Source organism: Pelobates fuscus, chromosome 5 (genome assembly GCF_036172605.1).
Source record: "Pelobates fuscus isolate aPelFus1 chromosome 5, aPelFus1.pri, whole genome shotgun sequence".
Classification (NCBI taxonomy): domain Eukaryota; kingdom Metazoa; phylum Chordata; class Amphibia; order Anura; family Pelobatidae; genus Pelobates; species Pelobates fuscus.
Window position 1 is genome coordinate 166,322,519 of NC_086321.1, and position 24,040 is coordinate 166,346,558.

Genomic DNA, 24,040 nt, shown 5'->3' on the forward strand with positions numbered 1-24,040 from the left:
CTCCTCCTACTTCTCCTCTTCTCCTCCTCCTACTCCTCCCTCTACTCCACCTTCTCCTCTCTCCTCCTACTTCCCCTCTACTCCTCCTTCTTCTTCCTACTCCTCCCTCTACTCCACTTTCTCCTCCTACTCCTCCCTCTACTCCACCTTCTCCTCTCTCCTCCTACTTCCCCTCTACTCCTCCTCCTACTCCTCCCTCTACTCCACTTTCTCCTTCCACTCCACCTTCTCCTCTCTCCTCCTACTTCTCCTCTACTCCTCCTTCTCCTCCTCCTACTCCACCTTCTTCCCTCTCACTCTATCCGCTACTCATTCTTCCATCTCCCCACCACCATATCTGTATCCTTTATATGCTTCCTCCCTTCTTATTCCTTACCAATTTCCTCCACTCATAGACGACTCTGCCTCTACCTGACAACATTATATTTTGAAGAAAAGTTGCTCTGGCCACTCTTCCGCCACTTCCCAGGGGGGAATACCACACTAACGAAAAATTAAAATTATTCAGACATGAAAGAACTGTTTTGGGCACTCTCAAAGAAATAGTGCGGTCCTGACCCAGATTCCCATGGAAGTAAGACACCTGTAAGGGAGGTGGCTGTCCCTCATGTTTTTTCTACACTAAGTCCCCAGAAATCTCATGAAAGGAACCTGACTCATTAGAACAAAACATGAACATTCAATTTACAGATCTCTACAGAGGGGGGTCAGCAAGAGAACTGTGAATAGAAAGACAAATACCCCCCAATCTCACACAGAAATAGGTGAGGAAACCTCTTCTACTGCTCCTCATGGTTGCTTTGAACAGATGAAAGAAGAAACAAGACACCTTTCAACAGAGCATGCAGTATCTTTACCAGATCCTGACTCCACTCTGTTTGCGGATAAAGAGGAAAGGTACCATACTGGATTTGCTGTTGCTACAGAAGATCAGGTACGTCAAGCACCTTCACTTTCCTCACTCACATCTGCTCAAGACGCTGAATTGACAGCCTTCTCAGTGGCATACAAAATGCCTGAAGGAAGACATGCCAATATCTACACTGACTCAAGACATGCCCTGGGTGCAGCACATTATTTTGGATCAATCTGGAAGATAAGAAGCACCACTCAGCTGACTAAAAGCTGCCAACCAAGCCACAAGTGCACCAAGGGAAGTGGACAGAATGGTGTCCGCTAAAGAAACTTCTATACTCACCATGTAGATCCTACCTACAGATCTCAAGCTTCTAAGAGAATGACAAAGCAGCTACTGACCCTGAAGAAATACAAAGCTGGAAAAACAGAAAGGGGCAACCCTTGAAGACGGGCTGTACTCCAACGCTCTTAAGCTCTGTTTACCCAAAAACATGTACTGGGCAGTGAGCCCATGGAACTTTATACCTATCCAAGACCCTCATGAACTCTTTGATCTCTAAAATACTCCTAAGCACCTAGCTAACTCTCAATATCCCTTTCAAGAATCCAGATGACAAAGAGCTACTGGGTCAAATATGCACTAGTTATCATAGACATTTTGTCAGGATGGCCAGAAGTCTAGCCGGTCATCAATGTGACATCCAAGACCATATACCCAGTAGTGCATTGTGAAAGTTGCAGAGATCACTCAGTGGATTCATTGTTCCAGATTCAAGACTCTCTCTGCAACATGAGAAGTGACATTTGTTGATTTTGACACACTTTTGACTCTAAAGAAAAAATGACTTGTTAAATAAAAAGATACCAGCAAGTAGGTGTTTGATGGCCATAATAATGCCTGACCACCTGCCATCGATGGAAAGCCGAGGACCCCAAAAGGAGACCTCGTGAAGCTAAAAAGATCCAAACGCCAAGCTCCCTCAGGATTATTTGCCCATCCTGAGTTTGTGGTGATATTAATATTGACTAAATGATCCGAGTCCACCTACGCTGATGTAGCGTGGGACAGGTTTAATACTACAATGCATAAGCAAATGCGCCCTAGCCAAGGTTATTATGTCCATACACATAATACATGACAAGGTACTCTTGACACACCACATTCATGCTTCAGAACATAAAGAGGAGCACCCCTCTAAAGGGAAAGTTTGATTGATATATATATATTGATGCCATAGGTGTGCCAAGGGGGGTACCAGATGATTTTGCAGTAAAAGGAAAGTTTGAGTCCATTTTCCCAACCGTCACTGCTAATAATAATAATAATATTTTGATTTGCATTTATTATATCTATTGCAACCAACAACGTTTACCTGTCACCATGACTACTTGTGCCTATATTCCAGATAACACAAGTCCATATGGTAATGTAAGCTTGTCTATTTATGATGTCCCTCTGAAGAACTAAGAAGACTTTGAGAACCGTTACTCCAGTCATTTTTGTGCCTTTGGGTTAACACGTCTTCTGATACTAACATAATAAAGTTTTATCTCTTAGAATCTAACATTTCATAGGGGGGACTGATGTGGAATTATTAAAAATTATTATTGTATTGTATTGAATTATTGTACTAACTCCATTTTAACCTTATATTGTGACAATCCTCCATTTTGTCCTCCTAACCTGACTTCTTCAAATCCTCCATTTTGTCCTCATGACTTAACTTGTTCATTTTAAAACTACCTTACGTGACTGAACTTCTCAACTCAATTAATACAGTAGACAAAGACCGTGTTTCCTACAAGGACAAGTACCAGGAGGTGCTGGCTACTCCTTAAGACTTGTAAGATAGTATAGTTTGAAGGCCACGAGAACACAGTAGTAATGAAATGTTCTATTCATAAGAGACCTTGCACCTGGACATGAGGCCTGATATCACTGACTGTGTAAAATGACGCTCAAGCCCCCCTTTCCACCGAGTAAACCTCATGCTGGGAAAGATGGCGCCTGAGCCTTCTGTCCACACCCTTGTCCAGAACAATACCACCTCCCGGTGGGAGGACACCTAGCTGGTCACTCAAACCCCTGAGCCAATTAATAATATTGGTGGGTGGACACGAAGTTAGTCACATAATGTTTAATCCAATCAATGATGTTTATTTGTTATTATCTGATATTCAATGATGATGTCATTTTGCTTTTAAAAAGATCTGCACAACTGTTTTCCAACCAGATTGTATTAAATTTTCTGAAGTGCTTTTAACCTGAACTCCATGTGTCAGTGTGAGCTTACTTCTGCGTATACGCAATTTAATCATCTCAGATTTGGACAGGAACAGATAGACATTTAAACATATTTGTTTATTTCTAAATTAATCTACATCAAGGTTAACGCCTATATTGGGTGATATATTGTAGGTTTCAACTCCCCTTTGATCCTGTAAGTGCTACGGCTATGTGTATTTTGGAGCATGGGCAGTTCAGGGTTCTAATGCTTGGCCTATCTGGGATGTGGTGAATTGTAGTGTCAACTAGATTCGCACATGCCCGTATATCCACAATTCCGGAACAGTCGTGTGTTATCCCCCCGCCAACGTAAGGTGTTACCTGTGGGCGCCCCTCCCTCCCCCCCCTGCCAACAAATCAACAGTATAACGTAGTGTTTGGTGTTCATATAAACAGCTTATGAAGTATAGCAGGATTGCTCCTCCCTTCCCTGTCTGCTGTACCTCTGGCAACAGTCGTAATAGCGCTGTAAATCATATTTATTGACATTATACATCTTTTATATTTTTATGTTATTTTTATATATTTTTATGCTTTTAGAGTTTCGTAGACCGCTTTATTCGTTGATACGTATGTTTTTTGTTTTTTTTGTTTTTTGTTTTTTTTTTTTTGTTTGTTTTTTTTTTAACTGTTTTTGTATTATGATTGTTTTCTCCCCCCCTCACATGTTCCGTTTTTATGTGTGTTTTAAGGGTCGCCCTACAATGTCAACAAAGCTGAAAAACCCTGCGGGTATGCTAGGGTCCCAATCCACTCGGCCGTACTATTAACTAATAACTATAAGCTCCCAATCAAGGTGGGCAAAAGGTCACGTAAAGGCCATGGCTAACATACGGACCGCATCCCATGGGGGTCCCATATACAAACCCGTGTATAAGCAAAGGAAAAACACATAACAAAAAACTACATAACAATGTCAATGGTAGGCGAAAGTCCCACTTGGGGGGTCAGTCAACATGTAACCCCATGGCTCGTGTTAGAGTGTCGGTACCCAGACTGGGCGAACCAAAACTCGGGCAGTTTGAGCGGTATCCCCCCTGTCCCCCCCCCCCAAATGAACACCACTCCAACGGTGCCACTGCGGCCTGAGCAAGACCCCGAATAAAGGCAGAATATTACCTTAGTCACACTGCAACCCATGAGTATAAGGAGCGGAGGCGTCCACCCAGGCCTTCATGGCCAGTAGCCCCTGTATTCGGATTTTACAAGGAGCGTTACTGAGTATAATCGAGTCGTGTAAAAGTTATGGCCCGGGGCTGGATCAGGAGCACCCCTCAACATATCCCCCTCCCAATAGGACATAGCCATCCCCCGGACACCCCTGGGCGTGATGCCCCCTGGAGAGAGTGGCATCCTGGGGCCCTATAATACGATACCCTCCGCAATTAGTTGTGTCCTCTCGGTCCTGACTCGCGCCACTCCGTCTGCAGCTGGGGAAGGCCCTCCGGATACATCGCTACGTTGGGGAGGTCGGGTGGCGGCTGGACGCCCAAACCACGGAGCAGTCGATGCGGATCACCTCCCGGGGCCAGGATGTGCGCCCTGTCCCCACGGAACACCATCAATTTGAAGGGAAAGCCCCAAGCGTATTTGATGCCGGCTCCTCTCAAGGCGTCAGTGATGGGGCGCCAGTCTCTCCTTCGTTGCAGTGTGGAGGGCGCCAGATCGTGGTAAAGGGATATCACTCCCCCCGCATGTCGTATGGGTCCATCACGGCATTTCTTCATTAGGGCCTCTTTGGTCCTGTAATGCAGGAATCGGAGAATTACGTCTCTCGGGGCAGTTGTATCGTTCCTTTGGCTTCTCAGGGCCCTGTGTGCCCTTTCAATGTGCCAATGTTCCTCTGGTATATTCGGAAGTAACGGTTTGAGGATGGTGAGTACAAGCCCTTGCAGGTCGTCATCTGGGCCCTCAGGTAAGCCTCGTAGGCGGAGGTTATTTCTCCGAGAGCGGTTCGCCATGTCCTCGATGGCTAGGTCCGTCTCGACCAGGTGTGCTGTTACCCGGTTTAACCGCTCAATCACGGCATTGTGGGCCAGTGTGGTTGTCTCCATGCGGTCTTCGAGTCTGGCGGTGCGGTCACCTAATGCCCCGATCTCGGCCTGGAGAACCGCGGTGGACTTAGCGATTTCACCGGCCAGAAAGGCCTTCACCTCTGCTAGTTTCGCCAGGATGGTATCCTGGCCCCTTGGGGATTCTTCTCTGCCCGCACGAGGCGAAGACTGCGGTGACTGGTCGACGCCATCTTGGGTCCCTTGTCGGCCTAGCCTTTGCGCCGACATTAGATCGAGGACTGTCCCCCCAGATTCAGTGCCCCTCTTTGGTTGCTTCTTGGAGGGTCTCTTCTCCATGGCAGGGATTATCTTGGGGAGTTTTGCGGACAAAAAAGGTCGCTTTTGTAAGCTTTTTATGCGCGGTTAAGCGGAGCTCTAGTGAGACACGTCTAGTCTCATCGACGGTCAGACCACGCCCCCGAAAAAAGCAATTTCTATTGATTTAAATTCCAATTGAAATATGTAGACACTGATATTTAAGTTAATCCTATATTGGGGAACATGCTTTATTAAATGTTGTAAAGAATATATTTTACATAAATATGACATAATGTGAATATGAAGGAAGTAAGGATGAGTGTATGAACTATTAATCTGAAGTCACAAAATAAAAATATAATACACTGAAGCACACACACACACACACACAGAACACTGACCAACACACATTTACACACAGAAAAAACTGACATATTTACAGGGCCCCCCTGACTATATATAGATACACACAAATACACTACCTGACACACATGCAGATACACACTGACCGCATATAGATACACACAAGAACATACAGATACACACAGACACTGACACACACACACACAGAGAGATACAAACACTGACATACATGCAGATACAAAGGTAAACACACTGACTACATATAGATACACAGACACACACACTGACACACATACAGAATCACAGATACACAACCTGACACATGCAGATATACAGATACAGATACACACACAAACACAAATGGACAACATACAGATACAGAGGCACATTCTGACAGACGTACTGACACAGACAGCCATACTGAAACACACATACACAAAGACATACTGAACCACACAGACACTGACGGACTCACACACACAGACATACAGATACACTGACAGACATACTGGCACATATACACACAGACAGATGGACATACTGAAACACACATACACTGACAGAGATATTGACAAACACAGACATACAGAACCACACGGACACTGACAGACTCACACATAGACATTCTGTCACACATACAGACAGACACACTGAAACACACATACACACAGACACTGAGAGACAAACACACATACAGACATTTTGACACTCACAGACAGCCATACTGAAACACACATACACACATACATACTGAACCACACAGACACTGACAGTTTTTTGGGCTGGATAATCAATTCTGAAAATATTGCCTATTCCAAAATCTAAACATATTGCATTCTACCATTAATTCTGACAAAGTTAGACATCAGAATTAAAAATCATCAACACTTATAACTGTGTTTAATGTTTATCATTGTCCAAATGAGTTTTTTGGTGGCTTTTTGATAACATCACAGGTTAATGGTTATCAGCAATGAATCAGATAATCTATCATCACGTACTGCAAAACTTTTAAATTAGTTCATTTTCAGATATAAGTTAATTTGTTGAAAAGAGTATCAGTGAGTTATCAACTGATTTTTGACAGTTGAATTTTAGAGAGAAATATGTCAATAAAACTTTTCCCAAATTATTGAGATTAAGCTTGTTTGCGTAACGCAAAATATAGGATCTGTAAGATTTTTCTTTAATTTTTGTGAAACTAAAAATGCAAAAAGTGTTAAAAAAAACAAAACACTTGGACGTGTGCGATTGTGATTGTGTTGACTATGTTAATAATTCATCAGCAACCATAAACATGCAATTGAGTCTGATGCCTCTGTAATATTTGTTATATAATTTGGCAATACTGTGATTGGCACCTGTCATAAGCAAGAGAACATGAACGCATTACAAACACACACAGACATACTGACACACTGACAGACATTCTGGCAAACATACACACAGACAGACAGATATACTGAAACACACATACACACAGACACTGAGAGACAAACACACTTACACACATACATACTGAACCACACAGACACTGACAGATTCACACACACACAGACATTCTGGCACACTAACAGACATACAAACATACATATATATATATATATATACTGACACACACACACACACACTCAGACATTCATGCAAAATTTGATAACCACCCTCCAGTTTCTTACCTTTTCCTGGAGGGTGGCTTCCCTGGGGTCCAGTGGGCTGGCTGGGGTGGCTGGGAGTTAAGCTCTCACTCTCTCCCGGCCTGGCCCCCTCCTGTACAGCTGATCCGCCTTCATCCGCGCGGCTTCTTTTTCTGTGGGAGGAAGTGACGCGCGGCTGCCCCTTCCTCCCAGCCGGCTGCTAAAAAGCAAGGGCCCGGTCGCGCTGTTAAAGCGCCACAGCGCCTGACCGGGCCCCTGCTGACACAGGCCCACTGGGTGGCCCTAAGTGCATGGGCCACCCGATGGGCCCCCATAGTTTGCGGGCAGAGGGCAAACGGAGCAGCTGTCTTGGGCCCCCCAGCAGGGACAGGGCCCGGGGCAGCTGCCCCGTTTGCCCCGCGTTAAAGACGGCCCTGCATATTTACACACACAGGACACTGACAGACACAGACACATTTACTAACACACACTCTCACAGATTTGACACTGGCAATCACTGACAGACACATACACTTTCTCAAACATACACAAATTATTATTATATTTATTATAAATTTTTTAAGTCCACTCAGCCTCCCTACCTTTGGGAGAACTGGAGTGGATCCTTTCCCTGGTGTCCAGTCTGGGGCATGTGTAATCTTTGTGCTTTTCAAGCACTGCTCCCTCGTGTGCCGTTTAGTGATGCTGGGGCCAGAGTGACATCATAACCCAGATGCCGGCATCACCGCAAAGTACACAAGGGAGCAGTGCTGGTAAATCATGAAGGGTACAGCTCTCCGTCTCCATTCTCCCACAGTCTGATGCCTCCTGGGGGGCGCAAAGTTGTCCCCATGCCTTTGGTGCGTGTACTACTATCTGGGCTACATATACCATAGGTTGAGAAACTAGGACCTACTTTACCATTCAGCATCCATAACTAATCGATACATTTGTCTAACGTTTCTAGTTTTTTTAACCCCTTAAGGACACATGACATGTGTGACATGTCATAATTCCCTTTTATTCCAGAAGTTTGGTCCTTAAGGGGTTAATGAGGAATTGTTAGTTAAAATTGCTTGTACACACCATCATGTCAAGGTAGGTGATTGTGGTGGTTGTTGCATGCATTGGTTATTTGTTAGAAAGAGTTGCAATAAATTCACTAACTTTTTGATGGTCTCATTAAAACGTTTTTATAACTTCTCTTTAGCAGAATTGTGATCACCTAAACTTGAGTGCTTAACGTAAGCTACTGTGCCCTTTTTACACGACACCAATAAAATTAGAAGCGTCATTAGAAAATATCAGAACAGTGAGATTTTGATCATGTCGACATTGGAAATGCTCATCAGCAGCCATTAATGTGTTGATAAATATCTAGGAAGGTGAGATTAGCTGAGTTGTTGGGCTTTGTCGACCAAGAAAAGCAAAATGACTACACTGTATTCTTCTAGCACCATAAACACTGCAATACATTACAGTTGTTATGATGCTTCCAGTTTCCAATTAAAGTGGCACTCTAGGCGCCATATGATGACAGGAGTCCCCTGGTGTCGTCCTGCTGTTAAGAGTTAAATCATTTTAGAATAGGTAAGTTGTGTGGAACCATTTGAATAAAGACAGAGTGGCCTGTATGAGCTAGATCCTAGGTTAAATAGGTTCAAGAGATCCAGTCTCTCCATTTTTGCCATCACGACAGGTTAATAAATAATATCGTTTTGTACTTAAACCAGTTATTTGTGACAGTAAGTATACCAATTTTACTCTCTAAAAAGATCTGTATTATTATGTTATTATTTATATAGCGCCAACAAATTCTGCAGCGCTTTACATTGGGTGGACGAACAAACTTGTTGTAACCAGAAAAATTGGACACACAGGAACAGTGAGGTTGAGGGCCCTGCTGAATGAGCTTACATGCTAGAGGGAGTGGGGTAAAGTGACACAAAAGGTAAGGATAGTATTAGACTAATGACAGTTGCAAGAGAGGATTCAGTTAGGAGCTATTAACAGTTTAATTGATACGTTTTATGAAGAAGTGGGTTTTAAATGATTTTTTTGAAGGAGTGGAGACTGGGTGAGCATCTAACAGAGGAGGGAAGCGAGTTCCACAGGAATGGTGCAGCCCTCGAGAAGTCTTGAAGGCGAGCATCAGAGGTGGGAGTACAGACAGAAGATAGACGTAAGTCTTCAACAGAGAGTAAGGGCCTAGATGGGACATACTTGTGTATAAGGGAGGATAGATAGGTGGGAGCAGCATTATGTAGAGATTTGAAAGCAAGAACCAGAATTTTAAATTAAGCCCTATGTCTTACAGGAAGTCAATGTAGGGACTGACAGAAGGGTGAGGCGTGTTCGGTGCGGGCATACAGGAGGATGAGCCTCGCCACGGCATTCATTATGGACTGTAACAGTGCAAGTTGGGAGCACGTAAGACCACTGAGAAGCGGTTTACAGTAGTCAAGGCAAGAAAGGACAGTGGAATGGACCAGCACCTTTGTCGCATATGGCGTTAAGTAGGGTTGGATGTGCGCAATGTTTTTGAGATGGCGATAGAATGAACATGAGGCGTGAAGGAGAGGTCGGAGTCAAAAGAACACCTAGGCAGCGAGCCTGCGTGGTGGAGCTGATGTTAGCACTGTTGACTTGGAGGGAGACAGACACAGGAGTAGCAACACTTGAGGGAGGAAAGACCAGAATTTCAGTTTTGGTCAAGTTGAGTTTAAGGAAGTGGGCAGACATCCAGTTAGAAATAGCAGAGAGGCAGTCAGAGACACTAGTCAAGAGGGATGGGGAGAGATCAGGAGAGGACAGATAGAGTTGCGTGTCATCCGCATAGAAATGATATTGGAAGCCAAATGAGCTGATGAGTTTAAAAAGGGAGCCAGTGTAGATGTAGAACAGTAGGGGACCAAGGACTGAACCTTGGGGGACACCAACAGAGAGGAGTTGAGGAGAAGGAGCAGAGCCAGAAAAAGAAACACTGAAAGAGTGCTGGGAGAGGCCAATATCTTGTAGACCGAGTATGAGAAGAAGCTGTTGATGATCATCAGTGTCAAAAGCCACAGAAAGGTCAAGGAGAATTAGGACAGAGTAGTGACCACAAGATTTTGCAGCGTAGATCATTGGATACTTTGGTCAGTGCCGATTCCACAGAGTGCTTAGGGCAGAAACCAGACTGAAGCGGGTCTAGCAGAGAATTGGACTCGAGGAAGTCTGTCAATCTCGCATACACAACTCTTTTAAGGATCTTAAATGCAAATGGCAGTAGCGAAATAGGACGGTAGTTGGACGGGGAGTTAGAGTCAAGGTTGGGCTTCTTTAGAATTGGCGTTATAGTTGCATGTTTGAAGGGTGATGGAAATATGCCACGGTGGGGGTTGGGTGGGGGGGAGAGAGAGAGAGAGAGAGAGAGAGAGAAAGAGAATGAATTTTAGTGAGAAGTAGAGAAGGAGAAGAAGAGAGTACGGATGAGATGCGAGGGAATTGGGTCTAGGGAGCAGGTGGTGGGGCGGGAGGACTGGAGCAGAGCAGAAACCTCTTCCGCTTTAGCGGGTGCGAATGAACATAGAACAGCAGAGGAAGTGAGGTTAGGGGAAGTATTGTGTGCAGAAAAATAAAGATGAGATATCTCTTTCCTGATTGTAGAGATCTTGTCAGTGAAGTGAGTTGCAAAGTCTGAGGCGGTCAAGTTAGTAGGTGGAGGAGGAACAATAGGGTGAAGAAGGGAGTTAAATGCGTGAAATAGTCATTTGGGTTCGCGGGAGAGTGTGGTTATGAGGGTATTGAAGTAATTTACTTTTGCAGAGGAAAGAGCCAAGCTGTATGAGCGCAGCATAAATTTATAGTGGAGACAGTCAGATGCACAGTAAGACTTTCTCCAACAGCGTTCAGCAGTTATGGAGCATTTTTGGAGATATTGAGTCAGCTTGGTGTGCCAGGGTTGCTGTTGGGGGCGCTTGCTGCGTTTAAATGTAGGAGGTGCCATGACGTCTAGTTGAGACGAGAGGGTGGAATTGTAGAAGGAGGTTGCAGAGCAAGGACAGGTGAGGTTTGAGATAGGTAAAAGGAGAGTTTGGAGATTAGTGGAGAAATTCTCTAGGTCCAGACATGGGAGGTTTCTGTGACATTTTTATAGTGTGTGTAGAGAAGGTGAAGGGCCCTGGGTTGGGAGAGATATCACCAACTGCTAGAAGCAGGAGGAGAGAAAGTGACATGAGGGGTGAATGGGTTTTGTATGCATGTGGTCTTGGATGAGATCGATTGTGGGAGTGAGAGAGTAAAAAATAAATAAATAAATAAATAAAAAAATAAATAAAAAAAAAGAGTGCAAGGCAAGAGGTAAGAGAAGGGGGGAGTGTAGCAGAGAGGGGAATATGTAAATGTGGATGGGGGGATGAGTGAAGTGGGTATAAGGAGAGGTTTTTATACTGAGGGAGAAGGAGGAAGTAAAGAGGAGAAGAAGACAGATCATTGCTAAACTGGGAAAAAGTAAATTGGAAATAATTGGAATATCAAGAGCAGGTGAAGGTAGGGTAAATATTACGTTGTATGGGTTAAAGGACCACTATAGTGCCAGGAAAACATACTCATTTTCCTGGCACTATAGTGCCCTGAGGGTGCCCCAACCCTCAGGGTCCCCCTCCCGCCCGGCTCTGGAAAGGGGAAAAGGGGCAAAACTTACCTTTTTCCAGCGCTGGGCGGGGAGCTCTCTGCCTCCGATCCTCCTCCGTTACGCCCCGTCGGCTGAATGCGCACGCGCGGCAAGAGCTGCGCGGGCATTCAGCCGGTCGCATAGGAAAGCATTTACAATGCTTTCCTATGGACGCTTGCGTGCTCTCACTGTGATTTTCACAGTGAGAATCACGCAAGCGCCTCTAGCGGCTGTCAATGAGTCAGCCACTAGAGGATTTGGGGGAAGGCTTAACCCATTTATAAACATAGCAGTTTCTCTGGTCTGGGTGCCTAGAGTGGTCCTTTAAGAACGTGCAGGAGTGTATTAACAAGAGGCAGTGTGTACACCTGTTTTTTTTTTTTTTTTCTAAAATTTGGATGTCACAGACAATCTATAAAGGTAATAATGAAGGGAGATCAGGTATCAGACTTTCTTACAGCAGTATTGGGGGCTTGATAATTCTGAAATCAGGCTGTTGAATAAAGATCTGTGGAGGGTCAGATAGGCTTGCCATAAAGCTAAGGGAGGGGGTATGTATCTAGGCACATAGATGAAGGAATAGTTATTAAAATAAAAACAAACATATCAATAAAAGAAGGTAGGGGTCAGAGGTCAGTCAAAAATCAAAGGGGAAATAGGGGAATGCACATAGGTGCATAAAACAATTACATACAGGGCTAGCAAAACTACACTTTAACATGACAGACAGGATATAAAGGCAAGAAAATATACAATGCACACAAGATATATAAGATATATAAAATAAATCTGTAATAGAAACTTCACCATTTTACTTGAAAACTTGAAATAAGCCAAACTGCAGCATCTGCAAGATCAGCAAGGTTAGCAAGGTTTCACCAAACAGAGAAACTGGGTGGAAAAGAAAAAAATTCTCCATCATCTTACAATGCCATCACTGACCTCCCTCTACAAAGCTGTTATCCCGTTAATGGAGCTAGCCTGGATTACTCAGGGAGTCTCAATCATCCATGCGTTCCATTGGTGTTCTCACATGGTCTCAGTGCGTTCCACACGCTTCCGGAAGATTCTACGAATTCTAAGTCTCGAACTCAGTCACATCTGTCGCGTTATTAATCGCCCTTAGCATCATCAAGGCGCAGCGGTCCATATCGCCATATTTACTATTGGAAAACTAAGCGTTCCTTGCAGACCAGTGACGTCATTACTGGCTGCCCTAAGTGTTTGGTCTGCGCAGTGTATTTGAATGTGGGCAATGAGGAAGTGGAGTCTGGCAGGAAATTTCAAGGATACAAACTCCACTGACATATAGTACTCCACTGTGGTAAGGCGTGTGTTAGTGACAGGTACCCTGTGGTTACAGGACTTTTAATGGCATTTTGTGCACAACATGTCAAACTATTTGTGTAATTTGCTTCTGTTTGGAAAAGTTTGACGTTGTAAATAGGATTCTATTATAATATGTATGTATGCAGCATTGGCATTAGAAATATTGACAATATTATGGTTAACATCAGGATACTGACAACATTCATAACTATCTACGTAAAAGGAGAGTGACCACAAAGTAGATCATTAATATTATCACAGTTTTATAACTTTTTCTTCAGTGCTTTGCCTTTATAGGATTGAGATATTTGACAAATAATTGAGGTACTACATTTCCAGGGAGAAGAGATGCCCAGCTCTAAGCAGCTTGTTATGTAGCATATAAATACTCTCATTGCCTGAGAGTGATCGAGTGATCGATGAGTGCTGTAGTGGCTATGATGGTTGGAGTAACCCTTTAAGATTAAGTTAATTTGGTGTTTATATTGTCCCTATAGTTTTGCTGAATTGATGATTGCATATCAAAATGTGGGCTAAAGAGACAAGGTGAAAAAAATAGTTTGTAAAATGGGTGTAAAATGTTTTATTCCCCATTTGCATTTTAATTGATTCACTGGGACTTTCTTCTATACATTTTTTTTTTATGGGTCCATAATATGCCACCTTGTGATATTTCTAATGCTGGCAAGTTGTATTCCCCCTAATAAATTCACATTATTTTTTTTTTTTTTTTAAAGAATGCATTTTGGTTCATAGCTTTATAGTTTAGCAAATTATAGTGTGTGTGTGTGTGTGTGTGTGTGTGTGTGTGTATATATATATATATATACTTTCTATCTAAACCTGTGTTGGGATAAATATTCTCAGATGTGCTCCCTTTATTGTACTTTCTAAACTACCTGAACTCTGTGCAGTAAGTAGTCATCCAGCCAATAATTGATTACACAAGCGGGCACTCCATCTAGCGGCCTTTTGCGGTATTACAACTGTAATTGGTGATGTTTGGGGATGGTAAAATCACGAGCCATGTCTTGTGATTTTTGTATGATCATTTTTTTTTCTTCTTCGTCTTCTTCTTTACTTACACTTGAAGGGATTTTTTCTGCATGGAAAGATATCTGAAGTGGAGTCTCTTTTGAAGAACATCCTAAACAAGATAAATAGGTGATTTTTAACAAACAAACATATGAGGAAAATGTTTAATTTTTGCCCTGGAGTGCTTGGCATCCAGATTTCTGTTGGTGAAATGTATTCGGTTAATGAGCATAAAAACCTTACACATGTTTTGATATGCAAGTTTTAGCAAGTAATCTTTCTTTAAATTTTTTTACTGATGTACATCAATGTGTATTTGCCAGCATACATTTGGCAATATGAATACCAGAAAATAATTAAAAGCTATGTTCCATCTACTGTGCATTTTCTATTTAGTGTTTGTACTTTAAAATGCATTTTTGTGCCAGACTGATAAGTGCTACCATCTATGGCAATGGGTAACTAGGGGCAAAGGTTGTGTTTACCTGGATTTTTGCTTATATTTTTTTTTACAGGCACCTGCATCTAGAATTGTAATCTAAACAAAAAATATGCAAAGGTTTCTGGGAATCCTATATTACATCTGTCAGCTCGCCTGCAACTACTACAACTGTAGATTTGTTACTGTAACACTTGGTTTGTCACTAACCCTTTTTTATTTTATAGAATTGTAAGACCTCATTCTGTGATTTGGACAATCCAGTCAAAGCTATGATTGAGTTTGAAACTATGACACTTAACCAGCATTGAAGGTTTGTGATGACTCCAAACAGATTGATAGAGAGGTAACCTAATGGCGTCTGCAGATTGTGTTGAACTCAAACCATCATCATGGTGAGTCTTCTGTATCGTGTGTACTCATAATGTTGGGTTTTCAGTTAAATGTTCATTAATTGTGGTAGTACAAGATATGTCTGTGTGGTTACATATATATCTATATCTCTCTATCTAATTAACTCTCCCATCATAATCATAAAGAACATTTAACTTTAAGCATATTTTGGGTTCTTTTTATTGTTTCCAAAATTTTTAGACAAGAGACATATATCCGAGGGGGGGAAACTTTTTTTATTTTTTATATTTTGTATTTTACATTTTTATTTTTTATATTTATTTATCTCCTTCTACTGTATTTAACTCAACCACACAATCTGGATATGTATGACCGTTTTGCCTCCCTTTCCAAACCAAAAAAAACCCTTATGTTTTTAACTATTTGACTAATCTTCCTTTAAGCTTTTAGATGAAGGAAGTTACTTCTGTAAAATATTTTTTAATGCATTTACTTTGTGAAATTGAGTTATGCCAGTGTGTGCTGAAAATATTTTTGTTGAAGGGCATTCTTAATAGTGTGCTAACTGCTGTCTTGGTGTAACAATTTTATTTTAGTGGTAGATGTTTGATCAGTAGTAACCTTCCTGAAAGCCAAGAAACGGCAAACAAAATTAGTTGTCATTTTGCAGCTGGGTGCAGCCGCTCAAAAATACAGAAAAACAAAATAATCTAGCACAGACCTATCAAATTAGTTATTAGGGCAGGACTTTAAAGTTGAAATTTAGACACAGACGTGGGGGAAAGGAGCTCCTGCCGGGCGGGCAATATACCGGGCATAAACGGCGGCTAAACAGCCCACAGCCCACCTAGGGGGCACCACACACGTCGGGGGAACACCCCGCTATCGAAGGATACCTTTTGCAAGCCCGGCGGAGCCACGCGACCGAAAAGCAGGCTGCGGCCTAATAGAGATGGAGTCGGAGAGAAGCGGCCGCTCTTACCGGCACCAAACTCCACAAGACACGCTGAGGGTCTCCTACCCCCCCCCCCCACAAGACAGGTGAGCCGGGTTGGCAGAGGAGTCAGGTCGGCCACAAAGCATGCCGAGACACAGGACCGGCGAGGCACACCAAAAATGGCCGCCAGGCGAGACACAGGGAGAGGGAGCACGAGGGTACCCTCCCACCCCCAGGAAACCCTGGACCGACTATGCTTGCACTTCTGTGCGATATTGTGCAGCAGGGGAGTGCCTTATCGCCAAGCTGCCAAAACGGTGGCCTCATGGATCCGGCCTCTCACCCGCAGACGACAATATGACATTCCAACAAGGGTCTTCCAGGCGACCTCCCGGCCCTGTGGGCGCCAAAAGCAACCATGGAGGGACACAAAGCCGAGAGAAACCGGAAACATAGGCAGCTCGAGCGCAAACGTCTGCCCCCACACACACGAGAGCGATACGGCTAAGCCAGCCGCACCGAACCAACGCACCCGCGCCCATCACGGATCAACCCAACGCTCTCCACCCGAGGATGCGAGCATCGGCACCAAACGAGTGAACACACCACGGATTACAACCAAGGCTGAGCCCCTGACCGGAGAAGCCATCCGAAAGAGAACCAAAGGCCTGATCAGAAGCACCAGAGGAAGCGGTCAAGGGTTACACACCTCCCCGCAAGCCGAGGGCTGGAGGATCCCCTCACCCTGTTGCGCCACAGAGGATCCAATTGGGACACTCATTTAGGGATCGACCGATTATTGATTTTTTTAGAGCCGATACCGATATCCTGTGAACTTTCAGGCCGATAGCCGATATAATTTGCCGATATTCTGTACATTTACCATTTTGGAAAATAAAAAACTATTTCTAAAGGTAAATGCACAAAATATACATGCCACGTGTAGTGGATGCAGTGTGTTTAGACAGGGGAGCTGTGTATGTGTGTGTAGTGGATGCAGTGTTTGTGCAGTTTGTGTGTAGTGGATGCAGTGTGTGTAGTGGATGCAGTGTGTGTAGTAGATGCAGTGTGTGTGTAGTGGGTGCAGTGTTTGTATAGTGTGTGTGTATATAATGCAGTGTGTGTTTGTATAGTGTGTGTGTATATATAATGCAGTGTGTGTTTGTATAGTGTGTGTGTATATATAATGCAGTGTGTGTTTGTATAGTGTGTGTGTGTGTTTGTATAGTGTGTGTGCATATAATGTAGTGTGTATATAATGCAGTGTGTTTGTGTAGTGTGCATTATATATACACACACTATACAAACACACTGCATTATATATACACACACACAATACAAACACACTGAATTATATACACAGTGTGTTTGTGTAGTGTAGTGTATGTGTATAATAATAGTGTGTGTGTGAGGGGGCATTTTTTATTAAAAACTTTTTTTAAAATTTTTATATTAAATTATTTATTTATTTTTTATATATTTAATTATTATTATTTATTTTTTGTTGTCCCCCCTCCCTGCTTGTTGCCTTGCCAGGGAGGGGGGATATGTTAATCCCTGGTGGTCCAGTGGTATTGGCTTAGCTGGGGGAGGGAAGTGGGGTGGGCAGCAAGCGTTTACTCACCTCCGAGCAGCTCCTCCAGCTCCCCAGTGTAAATCTCACGAGACCCGCGGCCGTCAGAGCTGGCCGCGGGTCTCGCGAGATTTACACTGGGGAGGTGAGTAAACGCTTGCTGCCCGCCCCCCCAGGACCGCCGGGCTTGTAATGAGCCTGGCGGTCCTGGGAGGTATTATCGGCAATATTGGTATCCCTATTGGCCGATACCGATATTGCCGAAAATACCGAATATCGGCCGATTATATCGGTAAAACCGATAAACGGTCGATCCCTACACTCATTACAGACGGGACTCTGATAGCCACAACGGGCATTGGGTGAATAGCAGCCAGTCGAGGGGAGGGGGGGATTCGCAGAAGCATTAGCTTAGCTAACTCTAACTGCTTACATCACAATGTCCCCCATCGCCCGAGTCCGACCATAGAGGTCCCACACACCCAGCAGAACCTGTCCCAAGTTAACCCCAGCATTTAAGTTAAACATGTATCCCCACACCACCAGTTACCATCTCACTCATGTCAGGGCATCCTATAAAATACCAGGGGTTAACCTACTAATTGTTACTGGCAACGGTGTTCCTTTGACTTATACTAGATATTAGTTACTAACTGCCTGTATAAGCAACCAAAATCATTTTAAGTTTACCAGTATTGATGCGACTCATAACAGTAGTAAAGCGACTGATCACAGTATTGATGCGACTGATCACAGTAGTGATGCGACTGATCACAGTAGTGATGCGACTGATCACAGTAGTGATGCGACTGATCACAGTAGTGATGCGACTGATCACAGTAGTGATGCGACTGATCACAGTAGTGATGCGACTGATCACAGTAGTGATGCGACTGATCACAGTAGTGATGCGACTGATCACAGTAGTGATGCGACTGATCACAGTAGTGATGCGACCCATCACAGTAGTGATGCGACCCATCACAGTAGTGATGCGACCCATCACAGTAGTGATGCGACCCATCACAGTAGTGATGCGACCCATCACAGTAGTGATGCGACCCATCACAGTAGTGATGCGACCCATCACAGTAGTGATGCGACCCATCACAGTAGTGATGCGACCCATCACAGTAGTGATGCGACCCATCACAGTAGTGATGCGACCCATCACAGTAGTGATGCGACCCATCACAGTAGTGATGCGACCCATCACAGTAGTGATGCGACCCATCACAGTAGTGATGCGACCCATCACAGTAGTGATGCGACCCATCACAGTAGTGATGCGACCCATCACAGTAGTGATGCGACCCATCACAGTAGTGATGCGACCCATCACAGTAGTGATGCGACCCATCACAGTAGTGATGCGACCCATCACAGTAGTGATGCGACCCATCACAGTAGTGATGCGACCCATCACAGTAGTGATGCGACCCATCACAGTAGTGATGCGACCCATCACAGTAGTGATGCGACCCATCACAGTAGTGATGCGACCCATCACAGTAGTGATGCGACCCATCACAGTAGTGATGCGACCCATCACAGTAGTGATGCGACCCATCACAGTAGTGATGCGACCCATCACAGTAGTGATGCGACCCATCACAGTAGTGATGCGACCCATCACAGTAGTGATGCGACCCATCACAGTAGTGATGCGACCCATCACAGTAGTGATGCGACCCATCACAGTAGTGATGCGACCCATCACAGTAGTGATGCGACCCATCACAGTAGTGATGCGACCCATCACAGTAGTGATGCGACCCATCACAGTAGTGATGCGACCCATCACAGTAGTGATGCGACCCATCACAGTAGTGATGCGACCCATCACAGTAGTGATGCGACCCATCACAGTAGTGATGCGACCCATCACAGTAGTGATGCGACCCATCACAGTAGTGATGCGACCCATCACAGTAGTGATGCGACCCATCACAGTAGTGATGCGACCCATCACAGTAGTGATGCGACCCATCACAGTAGTGATGCGACCCATCACAGTAGTGATGCGACCCATCACAGTAGTGATGCGACCCATCACAGTAGTGATGCGACCCATCACAGTAGTGATGCGACCCATCACAGTAGTGATGCGACCCATCACAGTAGTGATGCGACCCATCACAGTAGTGATGCGACCCATCACAGTAGTGATGCGACCCATCACAGTAGTGATGCGACCCATCACAGTAGTGATGCGACCCATCACAGTAGTGATGCGACCCATCACAGTAGTGATGCGACCCATCACAGTAGTGATGCGACCCATCACAGTAGTGATGCGACCCATCACAGTAGTGATGCGACCCATCACAGTAGTGATGCGACCCATCACAGTAGTGATGCGACCCATCACAGTAGTGATGCGACCCATCACAGTAGTGATGCGACCCATCACAGTAGTGATGCGACCCATCACAGTAGTGATGCGACCCATCACAGTAGTGATGCGACCCATCACAGTAGTGATGCGACCCATCACAGTAGTGATGCGACCCATCACAGTAGTGATGCGACCCATCACAGTAGTGATGCGACCCATCACAGTAGTGATGCGACCCATCACAGTAGTGATGCGATTGATAATAAACACTGACCAAGTTTTATTACAGTGTAAATCTACTTATACTCGACAGTACCTGTTTAACCGACACAGCTTCTAGCCCACACTGACATAAGTACATGTCCCAGACTAATCAAAGGCAGACATAACTCTTGAATCGCTGTTCCTTTTCCTATATAACCTGTGCCAAGCTACTCGTAAGCATGTTCATAAAAACAAAAATTGTGCTGTATTTCCTCTTGCCGCATAATGTCTACCTTAAAATGCGAGTAATTGCTGTTGTGGCATTACTGGCATGCATGTACCTTTTAAGTACATCAAAAATAAAGAATGAAAAAAAAATAAATTAGTTATTAGAGCTGTTGTGAAAAATAAAGCTGAACGTGTTTAGCTTTGCATTTCGACAGAAGCTAAGTAGCAAGACTTCGCCTCACCCTGCTATTATATCAGCTGTGGATTTGAACATCCACTAACCACAGCAATTGCTGAACAAAATAGACAGGCACCTTCTGGCACAGTATTTGTGGTCATACTAATTCCCAATATGCCTTCGGCTTTTATTTTTTTCTTTGTCTTTGCATTAAATGTTGCAATTTTTTACTTCAAGCTTGTAGGTCCTATTGCTGTGTTGTTGTTTTGTTTTTGTTTTCTCAGTTTGAGTATATTGACAGGTGTGGTAGTAACTATTAGTTAAGGGTCCATAATCAGGCAGCGTAAGATTTCCTCTCCCTTTCTGCCCCCACATCCCGCCTAGACTGCAGCTGGCTGATTTCTCTCTCAAGCACCTCTCACTGCCAAAATGCCCTTGGGTGATTTAAGACATGTTGCTCTGAACTTTAGCTCAGCCAGGAAAATTCAGGCTGAAGAAGGGGATAATCGGTAACACCTCTATGCAACCACTTTTATCACTGTGGTGCTGTTTTTGCTGGCTGCATGAAAGCCACAAGAGGAAGCCGTAAAGTACAGATTTAACCTAGTAATCCTGGGAGATGCACTTGAACTGGTGTCTACTCCTGGATTAGCTGGCCAATTCAGTTTTATTTTAGAAACATCATCATAATAAATATATATATATATATATATAAATTTTTTTTTTCCAATCAATTTTTATTACTTGGCTGCTTTAGTTAAGTTAACTGCTCTTTCATCCTATATTTCATTCTCTGCTAATCCACCTCCTGTATTGGAATAAGTAAGAGTACTAGTCAGACACTTGTATACTCCTGGTAGTACACACTCAACACTGTAAAAGTTTTGTAGACAAAATGCTTCTTATGTCATACATCAAGTTCATTGTTCCACTAAAGCACTCGGTGGTTGTGCAGTCTTTGTGCTTGGCACAGACAGCAAATGGTCTTTTAATAATACTGTTCCCATCCAACATCCTGTGTAATTTGTTTTGCCTCCTTATACGATGTAAAACTTGCATCGCTGGTTTAAAACCTAAACATCTTCTTATTCATTGTCTTATTTTAAATAAAATGAAAAAAAGAAAAGTACTTGTTTGTTTTATTTTTTTTTTCTTCTTTGCAGGTTGAGTTATTATTTTCTTTATGATGGTTCAAAGGTGAAAGGAGAAGGAGATCTCACTAGAGTTGGGATTAAATACTTCCACCCTCCACAGGTAAATACTGTGTGTCTATATATTATGTATGATATATTTATTTATTTTCACAAGTTTATTAAACAGTTAAAATCCAAAGTATATTCTGCATATTCATTTGAGCTAGTCACACTTTTTCAATCATTTTTTAGGATTATATATATATATATATATATATATATATATATATATATATATTTTTTTTTTTTTTTTTTTTTTTTTTTTTTTTTAAAAAGCATTGTAATTAGAATGCTTGCTTGTTTAGAGCCCGGAAGTTAAAAAAGAAAAACTGAATGATGCAGGCTCTTTAAAAATAAGAAAGTGGAACAGTCCCATATAGAGTGATGCAACCAGACAAGTCTGGTAACAACACCAACTATGGAATCGTATGGCTGCTTTGATAATATCTAGAGATTTATCACAGATATACTGTGTCTCCTATGTAAATCCAACTTCATAAATGGTATATTTGCAGAGTAGATGCTTCTAATAATAGCATACATTGAGAGGGAGATTACGTAAACCCGAAAAAAAGTCAGTTGTGCCAAGTATTAGTAACCCTTTAAAGAGACACTATATAGTCACCATAGCTTAATGTTCTGGTGTCTACAGCGTTTCCCTGCAGGCTTTTTAATGTAAATACTGCCTTTTTCAGAGGTACTTCCTAGGAACACCTCTATTGGCATTTTCCCAGACCGACTACAGGTGCTTCCTGGGTTGTGCAGCACTGATGTTCAGCTCTGCATGGAGACACTGAATGCACCCATAAAGATTAATTGAATCAAGGAGATGCTGATTGGCGCAGCTTGGCATTTTGTAGTGCATGCACAATAGCCTTCCAATGCTTTCCTGTGGAAAGAATTGGATTGGCTGTGATTGTCAAATTTGATTATGGCATTATTTACTAAGGTGAGAATTGTTGGGAACTCCAATAGTTTTTTTTAAATTTAAGCTCATGGTAGCTGAACTGGAAGCAAAGCTGAATTGGAGAATTTTCCCACTTCAGTTATTTTGGCTTCAAATTTGAAATTCTTTTTTAATTAGTTTTGAATATCTGACAATTCTCAGGTTTATAAGAAACCCTGCTAATCTCTTCCCCCTTTATCTAAGATGATTTTTCTATACTGACTGTAGTTTTTAATCTTGTGTTTTATTGTGTACCTTATTTGCATCTCTGCTGATGTCGTTAAGAATGTAGTTTCTTTGTTGTACTAATAAAATAATATGGGTCACTACTTTTTAGACCAACATTGATCAACAGGAATTACTATGTGGGCAGGTTGCTGGTGTTGTCCGTTGCATGAAAGAGACCATTGGCTCTCTTCCTACACTTATCCGACTGCGGAAACTGAAATTTGCCATTATGGTGCATGGGGACTTTCTATGGGTAAGCGTGGTATAGTGCAAATTAGAAATGTGTATTCCTTCATCTGAAATATAATTGTACTGGTATTAAATGTGATCATGGCACATGCCTCCTCATTTATTGAGTTTACAGTGAATACCAGAAAATAATGCAGCAGTCCTTGTTTATCATAGGGTCCACATGTTCTGGGGAGATTAAAGGACACATTTACACATTCATTAGAGATTAAGTGCAGTTATGTATTGTAGATTCCACCATATGTGTTATATCTGTTTAATTAGGGCAGCTGTATCATAGTGCCTTCTATTTTCTGTATTTTCATTTTCTATTCAGAAAAACATGGTAAATCAGTGTTCTATAGATAACGTTGTATGCTTACTATATGTCAAGGGGCATTTCTTTGTTCCTCCAGGAATTATATACTGATAATGCTGGCAGAGCATCAGGGGAGATCTAGTCCACAACATTAGGTGTGCCTACGGTTACCTACCCTTGCTTTAGTAGATTAGATGCTTGCATGTGTTATTTATTTGCAGATATCATGAGGCAGTGGGAATGGGCAAAAAAGTAACTGAGGGGTATGGGAGCAGTGATGTTTTGGATATAGTCTCATTACTGCTTCAGAGCAAGGGTCTTTGGGTTCAGCAATGTATGACATTTTTTGGTTGGTAAGTAGCATAATTAAGATTAATGGTCTAGTACTGATTCGAATATGTTA

At 43.0% G+C, this 24,040-nt stretch overlaps 2 protein-coding genes across 5 annotated transcripts in view; one reads left to right on the top strand and one right to left on the bottom strand.

Moving 5' to 3' along the window:
• The window catches only part of SRRD (SRR1 domain containing), a 42,561-nt gene extending 29,307 nt beyond the window's left edge, over positions 1-13,254 (bottom strand). Inside the window, exon 1 of one of the 2 annotated variants that reach the window (XM_063454638.1) lies at positions 13,051-13,254. Coding sequence is in view for 1 of the 2 variants with exons in the window: in XM_063454637.1 (XP_063310707.1) it covers positions 13,036-13,043 (8 nt within the window). In the remaining variant the exon portion in view is untranslated. Of the gene's footprint in view, positions 1-13,035 lie in introns of both variants that reach the window. The other variant, XM_063454637.1, reaches the window with a different exon arrangement.
• A 24-nt stretch (positions 13,255-13,278) lies between these two features.
• HPS4 (HPS4 biogenesis of lysosomal organelles complex 3 subunit 2) overlaps positions 13,279-24,040 on the top strand; it is a 50,022-nt gene continuing 39,260 nt past the window's right edge. The window contains exons 1-4 of one of the 3 annotated variants that reach the window (XM_063454632.1): positions 13,279-13,432; positions 15,139-15,306; positions 21,887-21,977; positions 23,200-23,343. In XM_063454632.1, coding sequence (XP_063310702.1) covers positions 15,266-15,306; positions 21,887-21,977; positions 23,200-23,343 — 276 coding nt within the window. In that variant the 5' untranslated portion in view covers positions 13,279-13,432; positions 15,139-15,265. Of the gene's footprint in view, positions 13,433-14,530; positions 14,602-15,138; positions 15,307-21,886; positions 21,978-23,199; positions 23,344-24,040 lie in introns of those variants that run through there. The other 2 variants (XM_063454631.1, XM_063454633.1) reach the window with 2 other exon arrangements.